The 22,289-nt window shown below is 47.3% G+C and overlaps 1 protein-coding gene across 1 annotated transcript in view; it reads left to right on the top strand.

Annotated features, from left to right (window-relative positions):
* The window catches only part of dcst1 (DC-STAMP domain containing 1), a 52,560-nt gene extending 30,579 nt beyond the window's left edge, over positions 1-21,981 (top strand). The window contains exons 8-13 of the mRNA XM_072251694.1: positions 6,740-6,835; positions 10,621-10,747; positions 13,315-13,431; positions 14,311-14,453; positions 17,631-17,744; positions 21,781-21,981. Of these exons, the coding sequence (XP_072107795.1) occupies positions 6,740-6,835; positions 10,621-10,747; positions 13,315-13,431; positions 14,311-14,453; positions 17,631-17,744; positions 21,781-21,981 (798 nt within the window). The remainder of the gene's footprint in view (positions 1-6,739; positions 6,836-10,620; positions 10,748-13,314; positions 13,432-14,310; positions 14,454-17,630; positions 17,745-21,780) is intronic.
* Positions 21,982-22,289: the final 308 nt, after the last annotated feature.

Here is a 22,289-nt window from a genome sequence, read left to right as displayed (position 1 = left end):
TGTAATGGGGGGGGTCACAAGGGGGTGGAGGGAAAAGGACTGGGACGTGGGGAGGATATCGGTCAGCATGTCGGTTCTGAGGGGGAATAGCCTCTGCTGAGCAAAAACGTTGAAGAGCCCGGTAGATAGGGGGTGGTAATGAGGGGACAATCCAGTAATTGCGGAGGGGTTGATAAAGGTGGAGAGGGGACTAATTTCGGCGAGGGCTGCAAGATGGGTTTATTGGCCCAGCCCGGGATCAGCTGCAGGTCAGTGGGGTCGGCCTGGTGGCCCAGGCAGAGGATGAGGTGCTGACCGGCCGGCGGGAGGGTGTGGAGACTTGGCAGTGCAGCCGGCCCGGACTCGGGGCTCGGCTGGGGGCGGTGTGCGGTGGCTGAGCCTCGGAGATCACCATTGCTCCACCAACTGCTGATTTCTGAACCAACTCTCAATGAGGCTAGTGTCGTTTCCAGAGGTTATGGAGAAACCACTGAGGAAATCATTGCCAGCAGCGCCATCAAAGTGACGGGTAAATAGTCGCACTGCCTTGTGTCTGCCTTGGGAAAAGCAAAGGCTAAAGGAGTAAACCCCGACATAAAATCTGGAGTTGAGACCTAAGGCGGATGAATGTCTTACTACATCACCTTCGGGTAACTCCTGCAGCAGAGCTGGCACCAGCTGTATTGGTTCTCCCTTTCTGTTAGACTCTGCCAGCAACACCGAGGAGGGGGTCTTGACGTTAGGGCAGCCCCAGACCTCTATATCCCCTCGCCCAGCCTGTGGCACTAAGGAGGGATGTTGCAAGATATTGGCACAACCCGGGAAGTGGCAGTTACCAGTTATAAACTCATCCGATTGGTGCAGGAAATGAGTGTCAGGGGCCACTTCTGATGGTGGAAGAGATCATTGCATCTCAATGGACATATACTGCCTGCCTCAGGTTGGGCAGCCCCCAGCCAGTAAGGTGCTGTCCTGCCACTAACTTGCCTGCCTCACTGGGTACCTGGGGCTCAGAGTTCACCTCGACAGGCAAGCACCAGGTAGAAGGATTAAAACTAGGAAGATGGCAGCTCTTCGCCTCGCAAGCTGGAACATCTGGACCGTGTGTCCTGGACTGACTGAAGACCTCCAACAGATCAACAATGCCCACAAAACAGCAGTCATTGACAGGGAGCTCACTCGGCTGAATATCGACATTTCCTGTCTCCAGGAGACCCGTCTGGCGGATGACGGTTCCATCAGACAGTCCAATTGTACTTTCTTTTGGCCCGGTCTCCCTCGTGAAAACCCAAGGCAGTATGGGGTTGGTTTTGCAGTTAAGGGAGGGAGGAGAGAGAGCAGTGCGCCTGCGCGTGCGCGGCCCTCCGGTGAAAAATGATATCGTATCTGTTAGATGGGGCCGTGGACAATTCTGATTGATGGAGAATGGACGTGAAAGCACAGAGGAACATCTGGAGAAATTTCTGAAACGCTTGTTCGCTGCTGTCATTACTGCGTGGTTGGGAATCTTTCGGAGGGTAGGCCTCAAAATCCCCGGCTTTGCCTGCTGTTGGCGACCGAGGTTGAGGTCAAATCGTTCAGACAGAAATGATGCTCAGTACTCTGTGTCGGAGAGCTGATCAGAGCTCAAAGTTTTCGGATGACTCAGAGTCGGACTGTGGTTGGGCATGGCAGGGAGAGTTTTTCTTCCTTCTCCCGTCTGCGTGAGATGTGGGACATTTGAGAGACTTTGAACTTTTTACTGTGCTCATGGACTTCTTCATCAAGTTATGGTATTGTTGCACTGTTGTAACTATATGTTATAATTATGTGGTTTTGTCAGTTTTTTCAGTCTTGGTCTGTCCTGTGTTTTGTGATATCACACCGGAGGAAATATTGTATCATTTCTTAATGTATGCATTACTAAATGACAATAAAAGAGGACTACATGTCTTCATAATCTAAAAAAAAGAATTCTATCTTCACCACCATGAAACCACCAATAGACGGAATAGAAAGAATCCTTGCTCTCCACTTATCGTTACTTTCCGGCCCCATAAACCTCCTGAGCATCTTTGCCCTGACACTGTGTTCTTCACCAGAGGCCAAAGATCAGTTCTATAAGGCTCTGGCTGAGGCAAGATCCAGAATCCCAAGCAGTAATGGATTGTACCTGCTGGTAGACTTCAGTACTAGAGCTGGAGCTGACCATGAAGCATGCATGGCCTTCTTGCCTTGGTCATCATGGTGTCGGCAAGATGAACGAGAACGGGCAGAGACTGCTAGAGCTGTGCTGCCATCATGGACAGTGCATCACCAACACGTGTTTTCAGTGTGAGGAACGGCACAAGGTCTCCTGGAGACATCCACGGTCCCACCACTGGCATCAGCTCGACCCTATCATCACCAGGCCCAGGGACCCGAACAGTGTCCTTAGCACTTGCTGCTACCATGGTGCGGGTTGTGACACAGACTGCTCCCTCGTTGTCAGTAGAGTGGGACTAATGCCAAAGGAGGAGGAGAAGATGGCGGCACGACGCAGCGCATGTGGCCTTGCCAGTGATGAATATCTGTTATCTGTCAAGTTGGGTGCCGTGTATAATTCTGATTTGATGGAGGCAGACGTGAGAACACGGAGGAACATCTGGTGAAACTTCTGAAATGCCTGTTTCGCTGCCATTGCTACTGTGTGATCCGTAATCTCCGGAGGGGAAGGCCCCGAATCCTTGGCTTTGCTTGTTGCTCGGTGGCCGGGGTCAAAGCGCACGGCAGAGATGGTGCTCAGTGCTCGGTGTTGGAGGGCTGGTTGGAGGCTCGAAGTTTTCAGACAGACTCAGAGTCGGACTGTGGTCGGGTGCTTCCAGGATGCTGCATTGGCAAGTTTGCGGCGCTGGAAGCTCATGGCAGGGAGAGTTTCTCCCTTCTACCGTCAGAGTGAGATGTTGGGGCTATCGGGACTTTGAGATTTTTTTTAACCGTGCCCATGGTCTGCTCTTATCAAATTACGGTCTTGCTTTGCACTGTTGTAACTATATGTTATAATTATGTGGTTTTTGTCAGTTTTAGTCTTGGTCTGTCTCGTGTTTCTGTGATATCATACTGGAGGAACGTTGTGTCATTTTTAATGCATGCATTTCTAAATAACAATAAACGAGGACTGAGTGTCCCCATAATCTAATCATTCCAAGACTAAGGGCTGATCTCGCGACAGCGAACTCTGACAGAGCACGGCAGTTTGCAGACGCCTTTGAAGCCGCAATGGAGAACAGTTCTGGTGACAGTACCTCTACTGAGTGACCAAATGGCCACAATTCTGTGATGCCATCTGCAGCTCAGCCATAACAGCATTTGGGAAAGAGGAGTGCAAGAATGCAGATGGGTACAAAGCACACTGGGAAGAGATGGAGCAAGTGACTGAGGCCAAAAGAAAAGCCCTGCTGGTCTGCAAGCAAAATGCCTGCAGCAGCGCACGTGACAATCTCAGAGCTGCTAGAAAGTGCCCGATGTTGTGCAGACAACCATTGGCTGAATTTTGTGCAGCAAAATGCCATCAGCTGCCGAAAGCGAGAATGCAAGAGGGATGTATGATGGCATCAATAGCAGTAGCAGGCCCTTCAGCCACCAAGACAGTCCCACTGAAGTCTAACACTGGGGTAGTCACCACGGACCAGAGAAAGCAGCTTGAACGTTGGGTAGAGCACTACCAGGAGCTGTGTGCAACCCGGAACGTGGGACTGACGCTGCCCTGGAGGCACTGTCACGGAAGAGCTTGATGTGTTTCCTATCTGTGGAGGAGCTCAGCAAAGCCATCGACTGCCTCACCAGTGGAAAAGCTCCAGGGAAAGATGGAGCTCCTCTTGAAGTCTTGAAGAGCAGGAAGCCTGCCTTGCTGCATCATCTACACAAGCTTCTGTGTCTTTGCTGAAAGAAAGGTCACGTCCCCCAAGACATGCGAGATGCCAACATCGTCACACTGTACAAAAACAAGGGCGACCATAGTGATTGTAACAACTGCTGTGGCATCACCCTCCTTTGTATTGTGGGGAAAGTGTTCGCCCGTGTCATCTTGGCACGACGTCAGACCCTTGCTTCCAGAGTCTAGCTAGAGTCCCAGTGCAGGTTCAGAGCAAGCAGGTCTACAGTGGACATGATCTTCTCACTGATCCATCTGCAGAAGAAGTGCCAAGAGCTGCAGAAGCCACTGTGCACAGCCTTCATTGATCTGACCAAGGCGCTCGACCTCATCAGCAGAGGCAGACTCTTCAAGCTCCTGCTAAAGATTGTCTGTCCCTCCAAGACTGCAGCATCATATCATCCTTCCATAAGGACATGCACAGCACTGTCTGCTTCAATGGGCAACTTCTGATGCCTTTCCAGTGAACAGCGAGGTGAAACAAGGTTGTGTCCAGACACTGACCCTCTTTGGAACCTTCTTCTCCAGGCTCCTTCACTGTGCTTTCGCAGACCGCGCTGAGGGCACCTCCCTTCGCACAAGAGCTGATGGCAAGCTGTTCAACATCGCTTGCTTGTGCTCCAACACCAAAGTTAGGACAGCCCTCATCCGCGAGATGCTGTTTGCAGATAATGCAGTATTGACATCACACACTGATTAACAGCTTCACCCATGCCTGCAAGGAGTTTGGGTTAACCATCAGTCTGAAGAAGACAAACGTCATGGCTCAGGGTGCTGAATCTCCCCAAACATCACTATTGATGGTTGCTCTCTTGATGAAGTCCACTCCTTCACCTATCTTGGGTCAGTCATCAGCAGCTCCTTATCCCTTGAAGCAGAGGTAAACAGCAGGATTGCCAAAGCTGCAGCTGTCATGGCCAGACTGAACAAGGGAGTGTAGAGCAACAGACAGCTGACAAAGACCAAGCTGCATGTGTACCTGGCATCAGTACTCAGCGCACTCCTCTACGCCAGTGAGGCTTGGACGCCATGCATCAGCCAAGAGAAGAGGCCACACTCGTTCCAGCTACGCTGCCTCAGGCACATCTTGCAGGGCAGAATCACCAACACAGAGGATCTGCAGCAGGCTGACACCACCAGCACCCATGCACTACTCAGCCACAGGCGCCTCAGATGGTGGGCCATGTTAAATGGATGGACCAGGGACATACTCCCAAGGACGCGCGGCACGGCGAGCTGAGTGAGGGTTACTGCCCAGGAGGAAGACCATGCCTCCTCTACAGGGATGTCTGTAAGCGTGACATGAAGCTGGCAGGCATCGATACCTCAACACATGGGAGGAAACAGTTGAAGACCGGACAGCATGGAGGACCGCTGTCAGAAGCAGTGTGCGACGTGCTGAGATAGCAAGGACCAACATGCTCATCAACGAGAGAGCCAGTAGGAAAGCCAGCGCTGCATCACCCAGAGCAGCTTCCTCCTTCCCCTGCAGCCACTGTGAGAGAGACTGTCACTCCAGAGTGGGGCTGCACAGTCACTCTAGAAAGTACAAATAGCCCCAAGACTACAGCTCCAAGAACCATCAGAAAAGGTGTCACACCATCATCTCTCGAGACATTTGGATGCTGACAACGACTGTGAGTGTCTGCAAGAAACAGAATCTCGGGATTCTGACATCTACTTTGAACTTTGCACTTTTGCATTGCACATGTGCAGACATGTATTTGTGTATATGACAATAAACTCGTCATTGATTTAGCCTTGAATTTCCTCCTAACCTTTTCTGCCTGACAGTGAATAAGGCTGGCGTCTCCTGACTCTCGTTTCCAAACTTAGCCATCAACTTTATGGATACTGGCAGCTATTACCACGAGTGGGGGAGTGACAGAAACAGAGGATTCAGTTGAGAGATTGTAGTGTTAAGCCAGATTGAACAAGTGAACACTTCGCCCGGAGAGCTGCAGTGTTTGACATTCACTGCACAATGCCATTGGTGTGGAGCAGTCAGTCGTAACAAAGACTGGAGGAGGCAGGAGGCTGCTTGGGTCACGAACAGAGAGAATTGAAGAGTGGTGCCAGTGAGATTAGTTTGGAGAATAATACAGGGATGTGTGGGAGAGAGTGGGGCAGTGGAATTAGTTTGGAGAATGATACTTGCGCCTCCAGGTTTAGGAACAATTATTACCGCTCAAACCTTGAACAAAAGGGGACAACTTCACTTGCCCCATTATTGAAATGTTCCCACAACCAATGGACACACTTTCTAGGATTCTTCATCTCATGTTCTCCATATTTATTGCTTATTTACTTATTATTATTGTTTCTTCTTTTTGTATTTGCACAGTTTGTTCTCTTCTGCACTCTAGTTGAACGCCCTAATTGGGCAGTCTTTCATTGATTCTGTTATAGTTATCATTCTATTGATTTATTGAGTATGCCCACAAGAAAATGAATCTCAGGGTTGTATAAGGTGACATATATGTACTTTGATAATAAATTTATTTTGAACTTTGATCTTTGTGGGAGAGAACAGAGTAGTGGGAATATTCTGGAGACTGATACAGGACTGTGGGGAGAGAGTGGGACAGTGGGATTAGTTTGGGGACTGATTCAGGACTGTGGGGAGAGAGGGGGACAGTGGGATTAGTTTGGGGACTGGTTCAGGACTGTGGGGAGAGAGCAGGGCAGTGGGATTAGTTTGGGGACTGATACAGGGCTGTGGGGAGAGAGTGGGACAGTGGGATTAGTTTAGGGACTGATTCAGGACTGTGGGGAGAGAGGGGGGACAGTGGGATTAGTGGGGGACTGATACAGGGCTGTGTAGTGATGCTAACGTCCGTGGTTCATGTCCTGTGCTTCTTGCTCCAGGATCGGAGATACCTGCTGCCTTTGAGGAAGGCGGAAAAACGTGATCTGATATTCCCCTGGCAACTGAAATTCCACCAGGTAGAGTTGAGAACCCTGGTGAGTGATGGTTTGAGGTGGGGTTAATACTTAGCCCCAAGTATTTATCTCAAAAGCACCACGGATTCACTGAGCTCATGCACATAATAGCCACTCTTAACAATTGTCCCACCCTCTGACCCAGGCACAGTATCTCTGTTCCCCACTCCCTCTTCCTTTTCCTCTCCCATTTGCCTCACTCTTACCCTCTCTCTCTGCACAACTCTCCCACAAATCTTTCTTTCTCCCACTCACTGCCCCTCCCTGTCTCCCTCCTCCTCTCCATTCTCTCTCTCAGCCCCCTCCCTGTAGTGCAACACTCCCCAGCCGCTGTATCACACAGTGTGGAGCTCCCTCCTCACTGCCCCTCCTGAGTGCTGCACTCCCTCAGCAGTGGCATTTGGAGAATTGTCCTTAACTTTGCTGTTAAGTGTCCATAGCAAACCTGTGGGCATGTGACGGGTGGTGAGAGGCCATGAGATAATAAAATAGATATAAAAGCTGCCAAGAAGATCACCAGGGACTCCGTCCCCACTGCTTCTGACATTTACTGAGAGGGTTGTAGAAGAAGGGTCTGAGTCATTATTGAGGATCCCTACCACACAGCCCATAATCACTTAAAGGTGGATGATCTTAAAGGGAGACTCACCTACTGCAGGGAGATGCAGAACTGCTGTGTATTCTGTTTCACTGAGACCTGGCTCTCCCCTGCCACCCCCGACTGTGCCTTCCGACCGGAGGGATTTTCAATCCATCGGATGGGCCGCAAGGCGTCTTCGGGCAAGATGAGAGGAAGTGGTTTCTGCCTACTGATCAACACTGGGTGGTGCTCGGACACAGTGGCACTGACAAGCTCCTGCAGCCCGGACCTGGAGCACCTGTCGGTGAAGTGTCGTCCCGACTATCTGCCATGGGAATTCACCTCGGTCGTACTGACAGCAGTCTACATTTCCCCCCAGAAGGACGTGGAGTGTGCTCTGAACATACTGTATGCCAACATCAGTGAACTTGAGATCAGGTATCTGGAGGCTTTGCTCATTACAGCCGGGGACTTTAACCAGGCAACCTCAGAAAGGCGCTGCCAAAGTTATACCAACATGTCTCCTGCCCCACTAGAGGCCCGAATATACTTGACCACTGCTACACAGCAGTCAAGGATGCCTACCGTTCCATCCCACGACCTGACTTTGGAAAACTGGACCATCTCCTCCTCCCGGCTTACAAACAGAAACTGAAGCGGGAGGTCACAGTGTCAAAAGTAGTGTCGCGTTGGACGGAGGAAACGGATGAGGTCCTCTGTGACTGCTTTGAATCGGTGGACTGGTTAGTATTCAAGGACTCGGCAGCTAACCTCGATGAGTATGCCTCAGCTGTCACGGACTTTATTTGGAAATGCACAGAGGACTGTGTGCCTCGCAAGACAATCCGGGTATTCCCTAACCGGAAACCTTGGATGAATTATGAGGTCAAGTCCCTTTTAAAGGCTAGAGCTGCGGCTTTTAGGTCCGGGGATACCAGTTGCTACACGGAATCCAGGCGTGAACTCCGGAAAGCCACTATGGGTGCCAAGAGGCAATATCGAGCCAAGTTGGAAGCCCAGGCTAACCAGAGGGATGCCAGTTTGGCAGGGTCTAAATGAGATCACTGGGCACAAAGAAAAGGCTGGGAATATCAATAACTGTGGTGCTTCTCTTCCTGATGAACTTAATGTATTCTACGCAAGATTCGAACAGAAGAGGAGCATCCCGCTCCCTCTGGATGAACCGGACCTGGTGGCATCGAGATTCATCGTCACCAAGGAGAACGTTAGAAGGGCCTTCCTGCAGATAAATCCAAAGAAGGCGACGGGCCCAGATGGTGTCCCAGGACGGGTTCTCCGGGCCTGTGCAAGCGAGCTAGCTGGAGCGTTTGCTGACATCTTCAACTGCTCCTTGCTTCAGTCTAAGATCCCCTCGTGTTTTAAGAAGGCAACGATAATCCCAGTGCTGAAGAAGAGCAAGGTGGCATGCCTGAATGACTATCGACCTGTGGCTCTGACATCAATTGCTATGAAGTGCTTTGAGAGATTGGTTATGGCACACATCAACCACAGCCTACCGGTCAACCTCGACGCTTTGCAATTCACCTACTGGAGCAACAGGTCAACGGCAGATGCCATCTCTCTGACCCTACATTCCTCCTTAGAACACCTGGAGAATAAAGACGCATACGTAAGGCTCCTTTTCATTGACTACAGCTCTGCCTGTAATACCATCATTCCAAATAAACTGATTCCTAAGCTCCGGAACCTAGGCCTTAGCACTCAGATCTGCAGCTAGATCTTCAACTTCCTCACAGACAGGACCCAGGCTGTAAAAATAGGGGACAAGCTCTCCTCTGCAATCACTCTGAGCACAAGGCTGTGTACTCAGCCCCCTGCTGTACTCACTGTACACCCATGATTGTGTAGCCAAGTTTCCATCAAACTCAATATATAAGTTTGCTGATGACACAACAATTGTAGGCCGTATCTCGGGTAATGATGAGTTTGAGTACAGAGAGGAAATTAAGAACCTGATGGCATGGTGCGAAGACGAAGGAATTGGTTGTTGACTTCAGAAGGAGTAGCGGACCGCACGACCCAGTTTACATCGGTGGTGCGTAAGTGGAACAGGTCAAAAGCTTTAAGTTCCTCGGGGTCAATATCACAAATGACCTGACTTGGTCCAACCAAGCAGAGTTCACTGCCAAGAAGGCCCACCAGCACCTTTACTTCCTGAGAAAACTAAAGAAATTTGGCCTGTCCCCTAAAACCCTCACTAATTTTTATAGTGCACTGTAGAAAGCATTCTTCCAGGGTGCATCACAACCTGGTATGGAAGTTGTCCTGTCCAAGACCGAAAGAAGCTGCAGAAGATCCTGAACACGGTGCAGCACATCACACAAACCAATCTTCCGTCCGTGGACTCACTTTACACCGCACACTGTCGGAGCAGTGCTGCCAGGATAATCAAGGACACGACCCACCCAGCCAACACACTTTTCGTCCCTCTTCCCTCCAGGAGAAGGCTCAGGAGCTTGAAGACTCATACGGCCAGATTTGGGAACAGTTTCTTTCCAACTGTGATAAGACTGCTGAACGGATCCTGATCTGTACCCTCCAAATATCCGGACCTGCCTCTCGGTTTTTTTTGCACTACCTTACTTCCCATTTTTCTATTTTCTATTTATGATTTATAATTTAAATTTTTAATATTTACTAATTTTTACTATTTTTAATATTTAATATTTGTAATCCAGGGAGTGGGAAGCGCAGAATCAAATATCGCTGTGATGATTGTACGTTCTAGTATCAATTGTTTGGCGACAATGAAGTATAAAGTATGAGTATCACTTTGACCCACTATTGTCAGGAAGGAGGTACAGGAGCGTCAGGACTCGACTGCCAGACTGGGTTTCAGCTTCTTCCCTCGGGCTGAGAGATTAATGGATACCCTGTCACCAATGAGGTCTCGCTACTAGGACAGGGAGCTGTTTACTGTGTACCTGTGCTACATACTACATACATTTTTGATTATATTTTATTAACTTATGGTAGTATTTTGTTTTAAGTGCTCTGTGTAATGTATGTTTTTGGGTGCACTGTGGTCCAGAGGAAAGTAATTTCATTTGGTTTTATGTATGTACAAGCAGATGACCATAAACTTGAACTTGAGCTGGAAACACACAACCATTATTGACAGCTGAAGTAAACCATACGCTGTATCTCCTGAGGGTTGCCAGGCTTCAGGATCTAATCCTCCCCTATGTGCATTTGTACCCTACAGGTGATAGGAATTGTACAGCATATTCCGATACTCCTGGTTCTGATCATGCTCTTTGTCCTTGACTGGCTGCTGTTCACAATGTTGGACATCATTCAAAGACACAGTTACTTGGAATACAACTTCAGTGGTGAGTCTTGGTCTAACATTAACCTCTAATAACACGGGACAACAAATTTTTTTTGGAAGTGTTGCTTCCTCAAAATTGTTCTTGTTTATAACACAGCACTTGAAATTGAACACAAATATAATTTCAGACTACTTCTGTCACTTAGGAATTTGGAGAAACATGAAATTAACTTTCATCTGTTTAATAATGATGCTGACACTTTGCAATAGCTCTTCGAAGCTGAAAAGGTTTTGTTGATGATTTTCGTTTGTACTCCGTGTCTGAGGCTTCTCGTTTAAGTGTCCAACAATAATCAGCCAGCATTGATGGATTCCAGTTGCGCTGATGCTGTTCTTTCACCATGCTCGTCACTGATGGCGCCAAGGTTTGTAGGGGAGAAGTCTAAACGGGAATGCAGAATATGATTCTTTAGTGACATGTTGCACTTCATGGTTTTGAATGGTTGAAACATGTTGTCAACTGGCTGCATGTAGTTTCATGCTCTGTAGTTGCCAAGAAAATTTTCAACAACGTCCTCGAATGCCTTCAATGTGGTTTTCTCCGGTCCCACTAGAAGTTCTTCAACTTACCTGTCATTGATGACCTGTTTGATTTGTGGACCCTCAACAATGCCTTCCCTAATCTTGGCATTAGTTATTCTGACTTGAATTATGAATTGAAATAACAAATATAGGGAATTTCAAAGAAAATGGTGCAGGATAGGGAAAGTTCATAGTGATTTTCATGATCAGCAGCCCAAAATCCACAAGATTCCCCCAAAAATATTCAGGAGGCAAAATCTTTGTTGTCCAGTGTGAGCTATTGGATTAAGTTCTCTTCAAACGTAGGTAACTCCAAGAAACGCTCTGGTTTCTGCCGATGCTCACTAGGAGGAGACTAACAACCTTGTTGTTATTTATCCTGGGATGAGGTAGAGGGTCCATCCAATTCCGAGAAGGATTAGTAGACAATGTAGAACGTGGACTGATATTTTCTCAATGGCTTTTTAACCACCAAGATGCTCATCAGCCAATGAGGCATTTTAAATTAATCTGAGGGTTTGTTGCAAAGTAAGATCTTACTGGGAATATCCTGACAATTGGGATAATTGGTGGTCTCAAGACTCCAAGGAGAAGTCTTCTTCCAGTTGGATCGTTTATACCATAGAGAGGATGGGATGGGGGGGTACGATGTGTTGTTCAAAATATAACATCTCATAATGATGTAATATTTCTTCAATACTGTTCCTCCCACAGTGTGGCGATCCCTCCTCACTGTCCCTTCTGCTGTGCGATGCTCCTTCCTCAACACTCCTCCCACAGTGCAGTGTTCCCTCTTCACTGTCTATCCACAGTACAGCGCTCCCTCTTCACTGGCCCTACCACAGTATGGTGCTCCCCCCTCACATAAATATCACTATCATATCTGCTTCCACCATCTCCCCTGACAGCCCATTGCAGGAACGCACCCACCATTCTGCATAAAAAGAAACCTGCCCTGCACATCTCTTTTAAACTTTTCCCCTCTCACGTTAAAAATATATCTCCCAGTATTTGACATTTCCACTCTGGGAGGAAAGAGTTTATCCTCTCATAACTTTATAAACTATATCAGATCTTCTTTCAGCCTCCAACACTCCAGCCTTTCCTTATAACTAAAATTCCAACAGAATTTCAATTCACTGGTTTTAAGACGATACACAGTTGAATAACAAATACTCCAGGAAACGGGTGTGTTTAAAGGGAGTTTGGGAAACAGGCCCTGGTGAATTTAAAGGGATGGTGATAGGTGGACATCAGGAGAAGAGTAGAAAAAGGGGAAACAGAATTAGAATCAGATTTATTATCACTGACATACATCGTGAAATTTGTTGTTTTGCAGGAACAGTGCAGTGCAATGCATAAAAATCACTAAAGGTTACAATAAGAAATATATAAAAACATAAATAAGGAGTACAGAAAGAGAACAAAAAGTGAGGCAGTGCACCACCAATTAAAGATGTCCTTTAATTGTCCTCTTAAATGGGGAGATTTGTGTCCATGATGGAGCTGGCTAAGTTTACAACCCTCTGCAGCCCCTTTCAATCCTGTGCAGTGGCTCCTTCATACCAGCTGGTGATGTAACTAGTCAGAATGTTCTCCACGGTACATGTGTAGAAATCCTGTGAGAAAAGGTCTCATAGAACTTCCGTAAAAGAGAAAAATGTTCAAAGTAGACATTATTCCCTCCCAAAATTCCTCCCAGCATCTGTTATTATCTTCACTCTTCCCTTCTCAAAGTGTTGATTCGCTCCCTCTCACCTGGATCTACCTGTCACCTGCAAGCCCTTGCCCCACCCCTTCCCTCACCACTTTATACCGGCTATCTCCCCTTGACTCCTTCAGTCCAGATGAGGGTCTCGAACTGAAATGTCCACAGCCCATTTCCCTTCATAGACACTGCCTGACCCGCTAAGCTTCTCCAGCAGTTAGAGTTTTTAATGGCAGGGGTTTATTTGGGTATGAGGACGAGGGAGTAAAGGTTCAAATGAACCATGGTCTAATGATGGTATTTGAGAAGACACTCTGCTCTTGCTTTCCCTTATGCAGAGAGCCACCATCTGGAGATCACGGTTCGTGGGACCTCCAACCTGGCCAACCTAATCCGCAGAGCTGTAGCCGCCTTCAACACCACCACTGACATCCAGACAACGTCCAACAACTTGCGTAAGTCCAATTGCCCGCGATCCAGTGTGAGGTCACGAGGAACGGTCGGTCCTTTGCAGAAAGAACAAGCTGCAGGAGGAGGCAGAGAAAGGAATGAGGAATTCTTGAAATTGGGTTGTGGAGGCAGTTGCCAAAATACTTACAGAGAGCTTGTCCCCTGAATCTTTCTTCAGTTTGGCTCAGCGGTAGGCACGTCCAATGTGGGGCAAGGGCCTAATCTTGTGCTTTATATAAGCCACTCCAAGTACCTAACCCTCCGCTGGACAGTCTTATCCCTCCGTCCCCTCCCCTCGCTGACCCCCCTCTGGACAGTCCTGTCCCTTCATCCCCTCCCCTCACTGACCCCCCTCTGGACAGTCCTGTCCCTTCATCCCCTCGTCCACTGACCCCCCCCAGACAGTCCTGTCCCTTCATTCCCTCGTCCACTGACCCCCCCCCAGACAGTCCTGTCCCTTCATCCCCTCCCCTCACTGTCCCCCCTCTGGACAGTTCTGTCCCTTCATCCTTCCCTCATTGTCCCTCTTGCTCCTTCCACACTGAAGCACCTTCCTCTAGCCCTCACCCCAGAATCAGAATCAGGTTTAATATCACTGGCATATGTCATGAAATTTGTTTTCTGAAGCCCCTTTCCTCGAGCTCCTACCCTACTGAGGTCCTTCATTCCAGCCTCTCCCCACAGTGGCTCCTTTCTCTTCCCCTCAGTTCCAACCCCACTGAGGTCCCTCCTCCCAGCCCCCTAACCCTCCCATCCCCTGTAACCCAGTAGATGAAATGGGGACATTAAACTGCTGAACTCCAGCTGTCGAAGATCAGGAACAGGGGCAACCTCCTGGTTGAGTGCCTCAGATCTGTATTGATAATGTCCTCCTTGCTTGCCAGACTGTCTTCCCAAGCCACACAAGATGACACGGTCCAGTATACACCTCACCTTACTTCCCATGGCCGGGATGATCCTCTTCTGCTTTCTGCAGGTTTACAGCTACCGACTGCGCAGAGTTATTGCCGCTTTCTGCTTTCCCAAGGTAAATAGAACCATAGAACCATAGAAACTACAGCACAGAATCAGGCCCTTTGGCCCTTCTTGGCTGTGCTGAACCATTTTCTGCCTAGTCCCACTGACCTGCACACGGACCATATCCCTCCATACACCTCCCATCCATGTATCTGTCTAATTTATTCTTAAATGTTAAAAAAGAACCCGCATTTACCACCTCGTCTGGCAGCTCATTCCATACTCCCACCACTCTCTGTGTGAAGAAGCCCCTCCTAATGTTCCCTTTAAACTTTTCCCCCCTCACCCTTAACCCATGTCCTCTGTTTTTTTTTCCCCTTGCCTCAGTGGAAAAAGCCTGCTTGCATTCACTCTATCTATACCCACCATAATTTTATATACCTCTATCAAATCTCCCCTCATTCTTCTACGCTCCAGGGAATAAAGTCCTAACCTATTCAACCTTTCTCTGTAACTGAGTTTCTCAAGTCCCAGCAACATCCTTGTAAACCTTCTCTGTACTCTTTCAACCTTATTTATATCCTTCCTGTAATTTGGTGACCAAAACTGAACACAATACTCCAGATTCGGCCTCACCAATTTATACAACCTCATCATAACATTCCAGCTCTTATACTTAATACTTCGATTAATAAAGGCCAATGTACCAAACGCTCTCTTTACGACCCTGTCTACCTGTGACGCCACTTTTAGGGAATTTTGTATCTGTATTCTCAGATCCCTCTGTTCCACTGCACTCCTCAGTGCCTTACCATTAACCCTGTATGTTCTATGTTGGTTTGTCCTTCCAACGTGCAATACCTCACACTTGTCAGTATTAAACTCCATCTGCCATTTTTCAGCCCGTTTTTCCAGCTGGTCCAAGTCCCTCTGCAGGCTCTGAAAACCTTCCTCACTGTCTACTACACCTCCAGTCTTTGTATCTTCAGCAAACTTGCTGATCCAATTTACCACATTATCCAGATCATTGATATAGATGACAAATAACAATGGACCCAGCACTGATCCCTGTGGCACACCACTAGTCACAGGCCTCCACTCAGAGAAGCAACTCTCTACCACCACTCTCTGGCTTCTTCCATCGAGCCAATGTCTAATCCAATTTACCACCTCTCCATGTATACCTAGCGACTGAATTTTCCTAACTAACCTCCCATGCGGGACCTTGTCAAAGGCCTTACTGAAGTCCATGTAGACAATATCCACTGCCTTCCCTTCATCCACTTTCCTGGTAACCTCCTCGAAAAACTCCAACAGATTGGTCAAACATGACCTACCACGCACAAAGCCATGTTGACTCTCCCTAATAAGCCCCTGTCTATCCAAATGCTTGTAGATTCTGTCTCTTAGTACTCCCTCCAATAACTTACCTACTACTGACGTTAAACTCACCGGCCTATAATTTCCCGGATTACTTTTCGATCCTTTTTTAAACAACGGAACAACATGAGCCAATCTCCAATCCTCTGGCACTTCACCCGTAGACAGCAACATTTTAAATATTTCTGCCAGGGCCCCCGCAATTTCAACACTAGTCTCCTTCAAGGTCCGAGGGAACACCTTGTCAGGTCCCAGGGAGTTATCCACTTTAATTTTCCTCAAGACAGCAAGCACCTCCTTCTTTTCAATCTGTACAGTTTCCATGGTCTCACTACTTGATTCCCTCAATTCCATAGATTTCATGCCAGCTTCCTTCGTAAATACAGACGCAAAAAACCTATTTAAGATCTTTCCCATTTCCTTTGGTTCTGCACGTAGCCGACCACTCTGGTCTTCAAGAGGACCAATTTTATCCCTTACAATCCTTTTGCTCTTAATATACTTGTAAAAGCTCTTTGGATTATCCTTCACTTTGACTGCCAAGGCAACCTCATGTCTTCTTTTAGCCCTCCTGATTTCTTTCTTAAGTATTTTCTTGCACTTCTTATACTCCTCAAGCACCTGATTTACCCCCTGTTTCCTATACATTTCATACAACTCCCTCTTCTTCTTTATCTCCCTTTTTCCTGTGGGGTGGGGGGGGTTGCCAGTAAGAGTCAGGTAAAAGTCATTCCCATCCCTGTAAACTTCAGATCACTCAGAGCCCTCCTGCCCCAAGTCCTAACTTCCACTTTGTTGTGTTCAGTCTTGGACCAGATCAATTGGCATGTCTACAGGAGATGGCAATTCCTGCTGTGGGTGACACACCTCTGGACACCCCAAGGCCTTTACCACATGAAACCCCCAGTTCCCGTGGCTGCGTAAGTCCAGGGAAGAAATCCTCCAGTCCCGTCAGACCCGTGAGATTGAGACGGCTCTCCCACCCCAAACCCCGGTTTGTGTGGCTGCTGTGTCATTTGCTGCCCTGCTACAAATTAGTGCCACGAAATAACAGAACAGTACACTGCATATGATTAAAGGAATTACATTTATGCATCTTAACTAAAGGGTGAGTAAAGAATAACAAAAAGAAAAGGGCCCATTCTAATTAAGCAGTCAAATGTGCACAAGTTAGAGCTCATCTTGAACTTCTCTGTCACTCACACGCTGGTCCCTCGGTCTATGTGGGTGCACACATTACCTTCCGAATATTGCTCGCAATCCATCTTGAACAAATGTGGCTCCCACCTGGTCATATCCTATTACCGGTTCTCCCCAGCGTCTTCTCTCTTCATCTCCCGCTGAACAAAAGCCCCAAGGCCAACCTCAGTGTCCCTCACCAAAAAGAATCTCCCCCCAGTTTCAGCATCCTAATCGGACACACATTCTACACCGTCCCTTATCTTCAACAATAACCCAAACAGGCTGAAAGCAGAACAGACCGCTGTTACAGAACTGCTAAAATGAAATACCTACAGCATAACAGTAAAGATGTGAACCAGAGCATCACACCCATGTACATAGAAAATGTCACACTGTGATGGAACACTCTTCAGGAGTGAGACGGGACACTCTCCTCTTGACTGGATGGTGTTGTCCATGAACTCAACATTTGCCTCATTACCTCCCCCCGCCCCCAACTACGAGACACAGGTCAGAAGTGTGATTGGACACTATCCACTTGTAGATCAGAGATCCCTCTATTACGGATGGGCAGAATAGCCTCTTCCTTCCCCATCTCCTTGATGTGCTGATGTGTGCCAGGTATGAGAGCATTAGTCTGCTGCCATGTGTGGGTACTGACGACTGCTGGATGCTTTCCACACAGCGTGAGAAGAAGCGAGTACTTTTCCTCTATAATGAGTGGCTGCGTAAGCGGATCACGTATGCTGAGACCCAACGCAAAAAAATCATTATGCTGGCCCGCAAGAAGCAGCTACGGGTAAGTGATGGCCAGGAAACGTTATCCTCAACTTGTGATCACTCCACATCACTCCTGAGGATCTGTTATTCTATATGTAAATACTCAAGACCTCTAAATTTGATCCCAGCCTGTAACCCACTCCCAGGGATCTGCTATTCTATATATATCTATATCTGTTATTCAAGTTGGTCGAGGCAGTCTTGAGGAGGGCTTCATAGAATGCATATGGGATAGCTTTCTTGAACAGCATATTACTGAACCTACAAAGGAACGTGCTATCTTAGATCTGGTACTGTGCAATGAGACAGGTAAAATTAGCAATCTTGTAGTGAGGGATCCTCTGGAAAAAGTGAGCACAGTATGATTGAGTTTCACATATAAATGGAGGATGCAATAGTTCAATCTAAAACCGTTGTGTCATGCCTAAACAAGGGAGACTACAATGGTATGAGGGATGAGTTGGATAAGGTAGACCGGGAACACAGCCTATATGGTGGGACAGTTGAGGAACAGTGGAAGACTTTCAAAGAGATTTTTCACGGTGCTCAACAAAAGTATATTCCAGTTAAAAGCAAAGACAGTAAGGGTGGGGAGAACCAGCCTTGGAAGAACCACTAAGCAAAAAATAAAGAAAGGGAAGATAGATTATGAAAATAAACTAGCACTAAATATAAAAATGGATAGTAAAAGTCTTTATAATTATATAAAGCAGAAAAAGATGGCTAAAGTGAATGTAGGTCCCTTGGAGGATGAGGAGGGGGAATTGATATTGAGTAATGAGGAAATGGCTGAGGCTTTGAATGACTATTTTGTGTCAGTCTTCACAGTGAAGGGCTCATCTAACATGCCAAAGAGAGATGTTATGAATGCGATGGGAAGTGAGGACCAGAGTACAATAGCTATCACTAAAGAGGTAGTGCTCAGCAACTTGTGGGTTTTAAGATATACAAGTCCCCTGATAGAATGCATCCCAGAGTACATTTGAGGCTTTGGTGATAATTTACCAAAATTCTCTGAACTCTAGGCAGATCCCGGCAGATTGGAAGAAGGCGAATGTCACGCCACTGTTCAATAAAAAAGATGTAGGCAAAAGGCATGTAATCATAGGCCAGTTAGTTTAGCAATCTGTCGTTGGGAAAATGCTTGAAGCTATCATTAAAGAAGAAATAGCAAGGCTTCTGGAAAGAAATGGACCCATCAGGCAAATGCAGCACGGATTCTGCAAAGGCAGGCCCTGTTTGACAAACTTACTGGAGTTCTTTGAGGATATAATGAGTGTAGTGGATAGAGGGGAACAGAAGGAGGTTATTTACTTGGATTTCCAGAAAGCATTCGATAAGGTGCCACATAAAAGACTTTTCCATAAGATAAAGATGCATAGAGTTGGGGGTGATGTATTAGCACGGATAGAGGTTTGGTTAACCAATAGAAAGCAGAGAGTTGGGATACATGGGTGTTTCTCTGGTTGGCAGTCAGTGGTGAGCGGTGTGTTGCAGGTGTCGGTGCTGGGCCTGCAACTGTTCATGATATACATTAACGATCTGGAAGAGGAGACCCAGTGTAGTGTATCTAAGTTTGCTGATGACTCTACATTGAGTGGAAAAGCAAATTGTGCAGAGGACATGGACAGTCTGCAAAGAGATGTAGATAGATTAAGTGAGTGGGCAAGGGTCTGGCAGATGGAGTACAGTGTTGGTAAATGCGAGGTCATCCACTTTAGAAGGAAAAATGGAAGATCAGATTGTTATTTAAATGCTATAGGATTGCACATGCTACTGTGCAGAGAGACTTGGGAGTGCTTGTGCATGAATCACAAAAGGTTGGTTTGCAGGTGCAGCAGGCTATCAAGAAGGCAAATGGGATGTTGGCCTTCATTGCTAGAGGGATTGAATTTAAGAGCAGGGAGGTCATGCTGCAACTATGCAGGGTACTGGTGAGGCCGCACCTGGAGTACTGTGTGCAGTTTTGGTCTCCTTACTTGAGGAAGGATATACTGGCTTTGGAGATGGTGCAGAGGAGGTTCACCAGGTTGATTCCAGAGATGAGGGGGTTAGGCTGAGGATAGATTGAGTCACCTGGGACTGTACTCGCTAGAATTCAGAAGGTTGAGAGGAGATGTTATAGAAACATAAAATTATCGAAGGAATAGATAAGATAGAAGTATAAACTTTGTTTCCACTGGTAGGTGAGGTTAGAATCTTGTCCTCAAGATTCAGGGGAGTAGATTTAGGATGGAGATGAGGGGGAACTGCTTTTCCTAGAGAGTGGTGAATCTGTGGAATTCTCTGCCCAATGAAGCAGTGGAGGCTACCTCAGTAAATATATTTAAGACAAGGTTGTATAGAATTTTGCACAGTAGGGGAATTGAGGGTTATGGGGAAAAGGCAGGTGGGTGGAGATGAGTCCATGGTCAGATCAGCCATGATCTTATTGAATGGCGGAGTAGCCTCGACAAGCCAGGTGGCCAACTCCTGCTCCTATCTCGTAAGTTCTTATAAACCCCCTAAATCCCTGGATTAGATCCCAGTCTGTAACCTGCTCCTGGAGATCTGTAATTCTATATATAAACCCCCTGAACTTCTGTATTGGACCTCAGCTTGTAATTCACTCCCAAGTATATTTATATTCTACACTGTTTAGTTTAAAAAATCTGTAATCTGTGGTTTCGTTGATTTACGTTCCACATAATGTGTTATTTTTGTTTAACTGCCTGGCTAGTGGGACTCTGAGTGTGTGGGTTCAGTAACAGTGGCTCTGGCTCTGGTAGATATACAAACTGAGAACAGAGGGTGTGTGTGTGTGTATGTGAGCACTCCTGTGTGCTGAGTGGGGTGGGGGGGGTGGGGGGAAGATTGTGTTTAAAGTGTGTCAGAGAGCAGGTACGTGGCGGAAAGTAATGATCCTTTTGAAGTGGGTTTTCCCAGGATACATGAGGAATGGAGTGGGTTAAGAGTATTCGAGATGGGTCAACATGGGGTATTTGAGGTGGGTGGAAAAGTGGAGGTGAGAAGGCGAGGGGGTTGCTATTTGAGTGGATAATGTTGTGGGAATGTTTCACAACCTGCAGAGCAGGGGCGTTTAAGATGGGCAGAGGGTCTATCTAAGGCAGGGGTTTCCAGCCTATTTTATGCCATGGACCCCCACTGTTAACTGACTGATGTAAGGGGAGGTGGGGTGGGGTGGGGTGTGTGTGTGTATATAATTGCAGAATTTAATTTAGCTGGAAATATTGGCATTTAGGATGGCCTGGAGTGTTTAAGGTGGACTGGTGAGTGTATTGAATGTAGTGCTATTTAAACTGAATATGATTGTGGAATTTAAGGTAGCTGTGGATTGTTAAGGTAGGTTAGGGGAATATTTAGGTGGGTGAGTGGGGGTGTTTCTGGTGGTCAGTGAGAATCTTTAACCGATTCTGGAATCTAGGGCAGTTAAGGATAGCAACTAAGGCAGGCTGGTGGTATTTAAGATATGAAGATACATAGATACCTACTGTGAGGGGCTTTAAGTTGGTCAGGAATGTTTAATATTGATTGTAACATTTAAGGGAGCTGTAAATAATTACAAGTTAGTGAGGGTATTTCAGATTTAACAGTAACTGGGATAATTAGGGTGGACTGGTGGTGCTTAAGGTGGACTAATGGTACTTAAGGTGGGTATTGAAACTGGTGTTTAATGTGGGCTGGTAGTAATTAAGGTGGGTATTGAAACTGGTGTTTAATGTGGGCTGGTGGTAATTAAGGTGGGTATTGAAACGTGTTTAATGTGGGCTGGTGGTAATTAAGGTGGGTATTTAAGCTGGTGAGGGGTGTGTATGTTTGTGTGATGTTTAAACTGACTATGGATAATTAAGGAGGATCAGACTATGTAGACTAGGTGGTGTGTGGAGGGCCCTTTAGGCAGGAAAAGGGGGTAGTTTGCTGGGGTGGGCTGATTTCTGGATGTACCTGGTGTTCCAGAGACAGTGAACTTGCTCATTTCTTCCCCACCACCCGCACCTCGGCAGCAACTGAGTGGGTTCGCTGGGACCCTGCACCGCCTGTTCCCCTTCCTGCAGAGGTTCATCCGCAAGCGGTGTCTGGTATGCAACGAGGGCCCCACGAACACCTCCTATCACTGCCCCAACCTGGGCTGCGGGGCTATGTACTGCTGGATCTGCTGGAAGGACGTCAGGCGCTTCTGTTTTAACTGCCTGCCGTTCGAGGATTTTGTCTCTGAGGGCAGTGACGTTGAGAACAACCCTACCTATGCCAGCTGAACCAGAGATAGTGAAAAGTCTGCCCCTTCCCCTTACCCCTTCCCACTGCCTTTACCCAGCCCCAGTCCCACAAGGATCAAGATGGGGGGTGGGGGGGCACTTAAACTCATCAGATCTCTCACAGAACTCGTCTGCAGGATATCTTTCTTCCCAGCTTTCCTTCTCTGTCCTAGGGTAAAGATTTCCACAAGTTGCTTCCGAATCCCCTTTCCTGCCCCTTCTCTCACCATCCAGCTTCTGGCCCATCTCTCCAGACATCGCCTCCCTAGACCTCTCTGCTTTTGGGCATCCCTCTCTGAAGTGGCTGC

This window comes from Mobula birostris, chromosome 2, assembly GCF_030028105.1.
Source record: "Mobula birostris isolate sMobBir1 chromosome 2, sMobBir1.hap1, whole genome shotgun sequence".
Lineage (NCBI taxonomy): Eukaryota > Metazoa > Chordata > Chondrichthyes > Myliobatiformes > Myliobatidae > Mobula > Mobula birostris.
The sequence above is the reverse complement of the archived record's forward strand: the minus strand, read 5'-3'. Positions and strand labels throughout refer to the sequence as shown.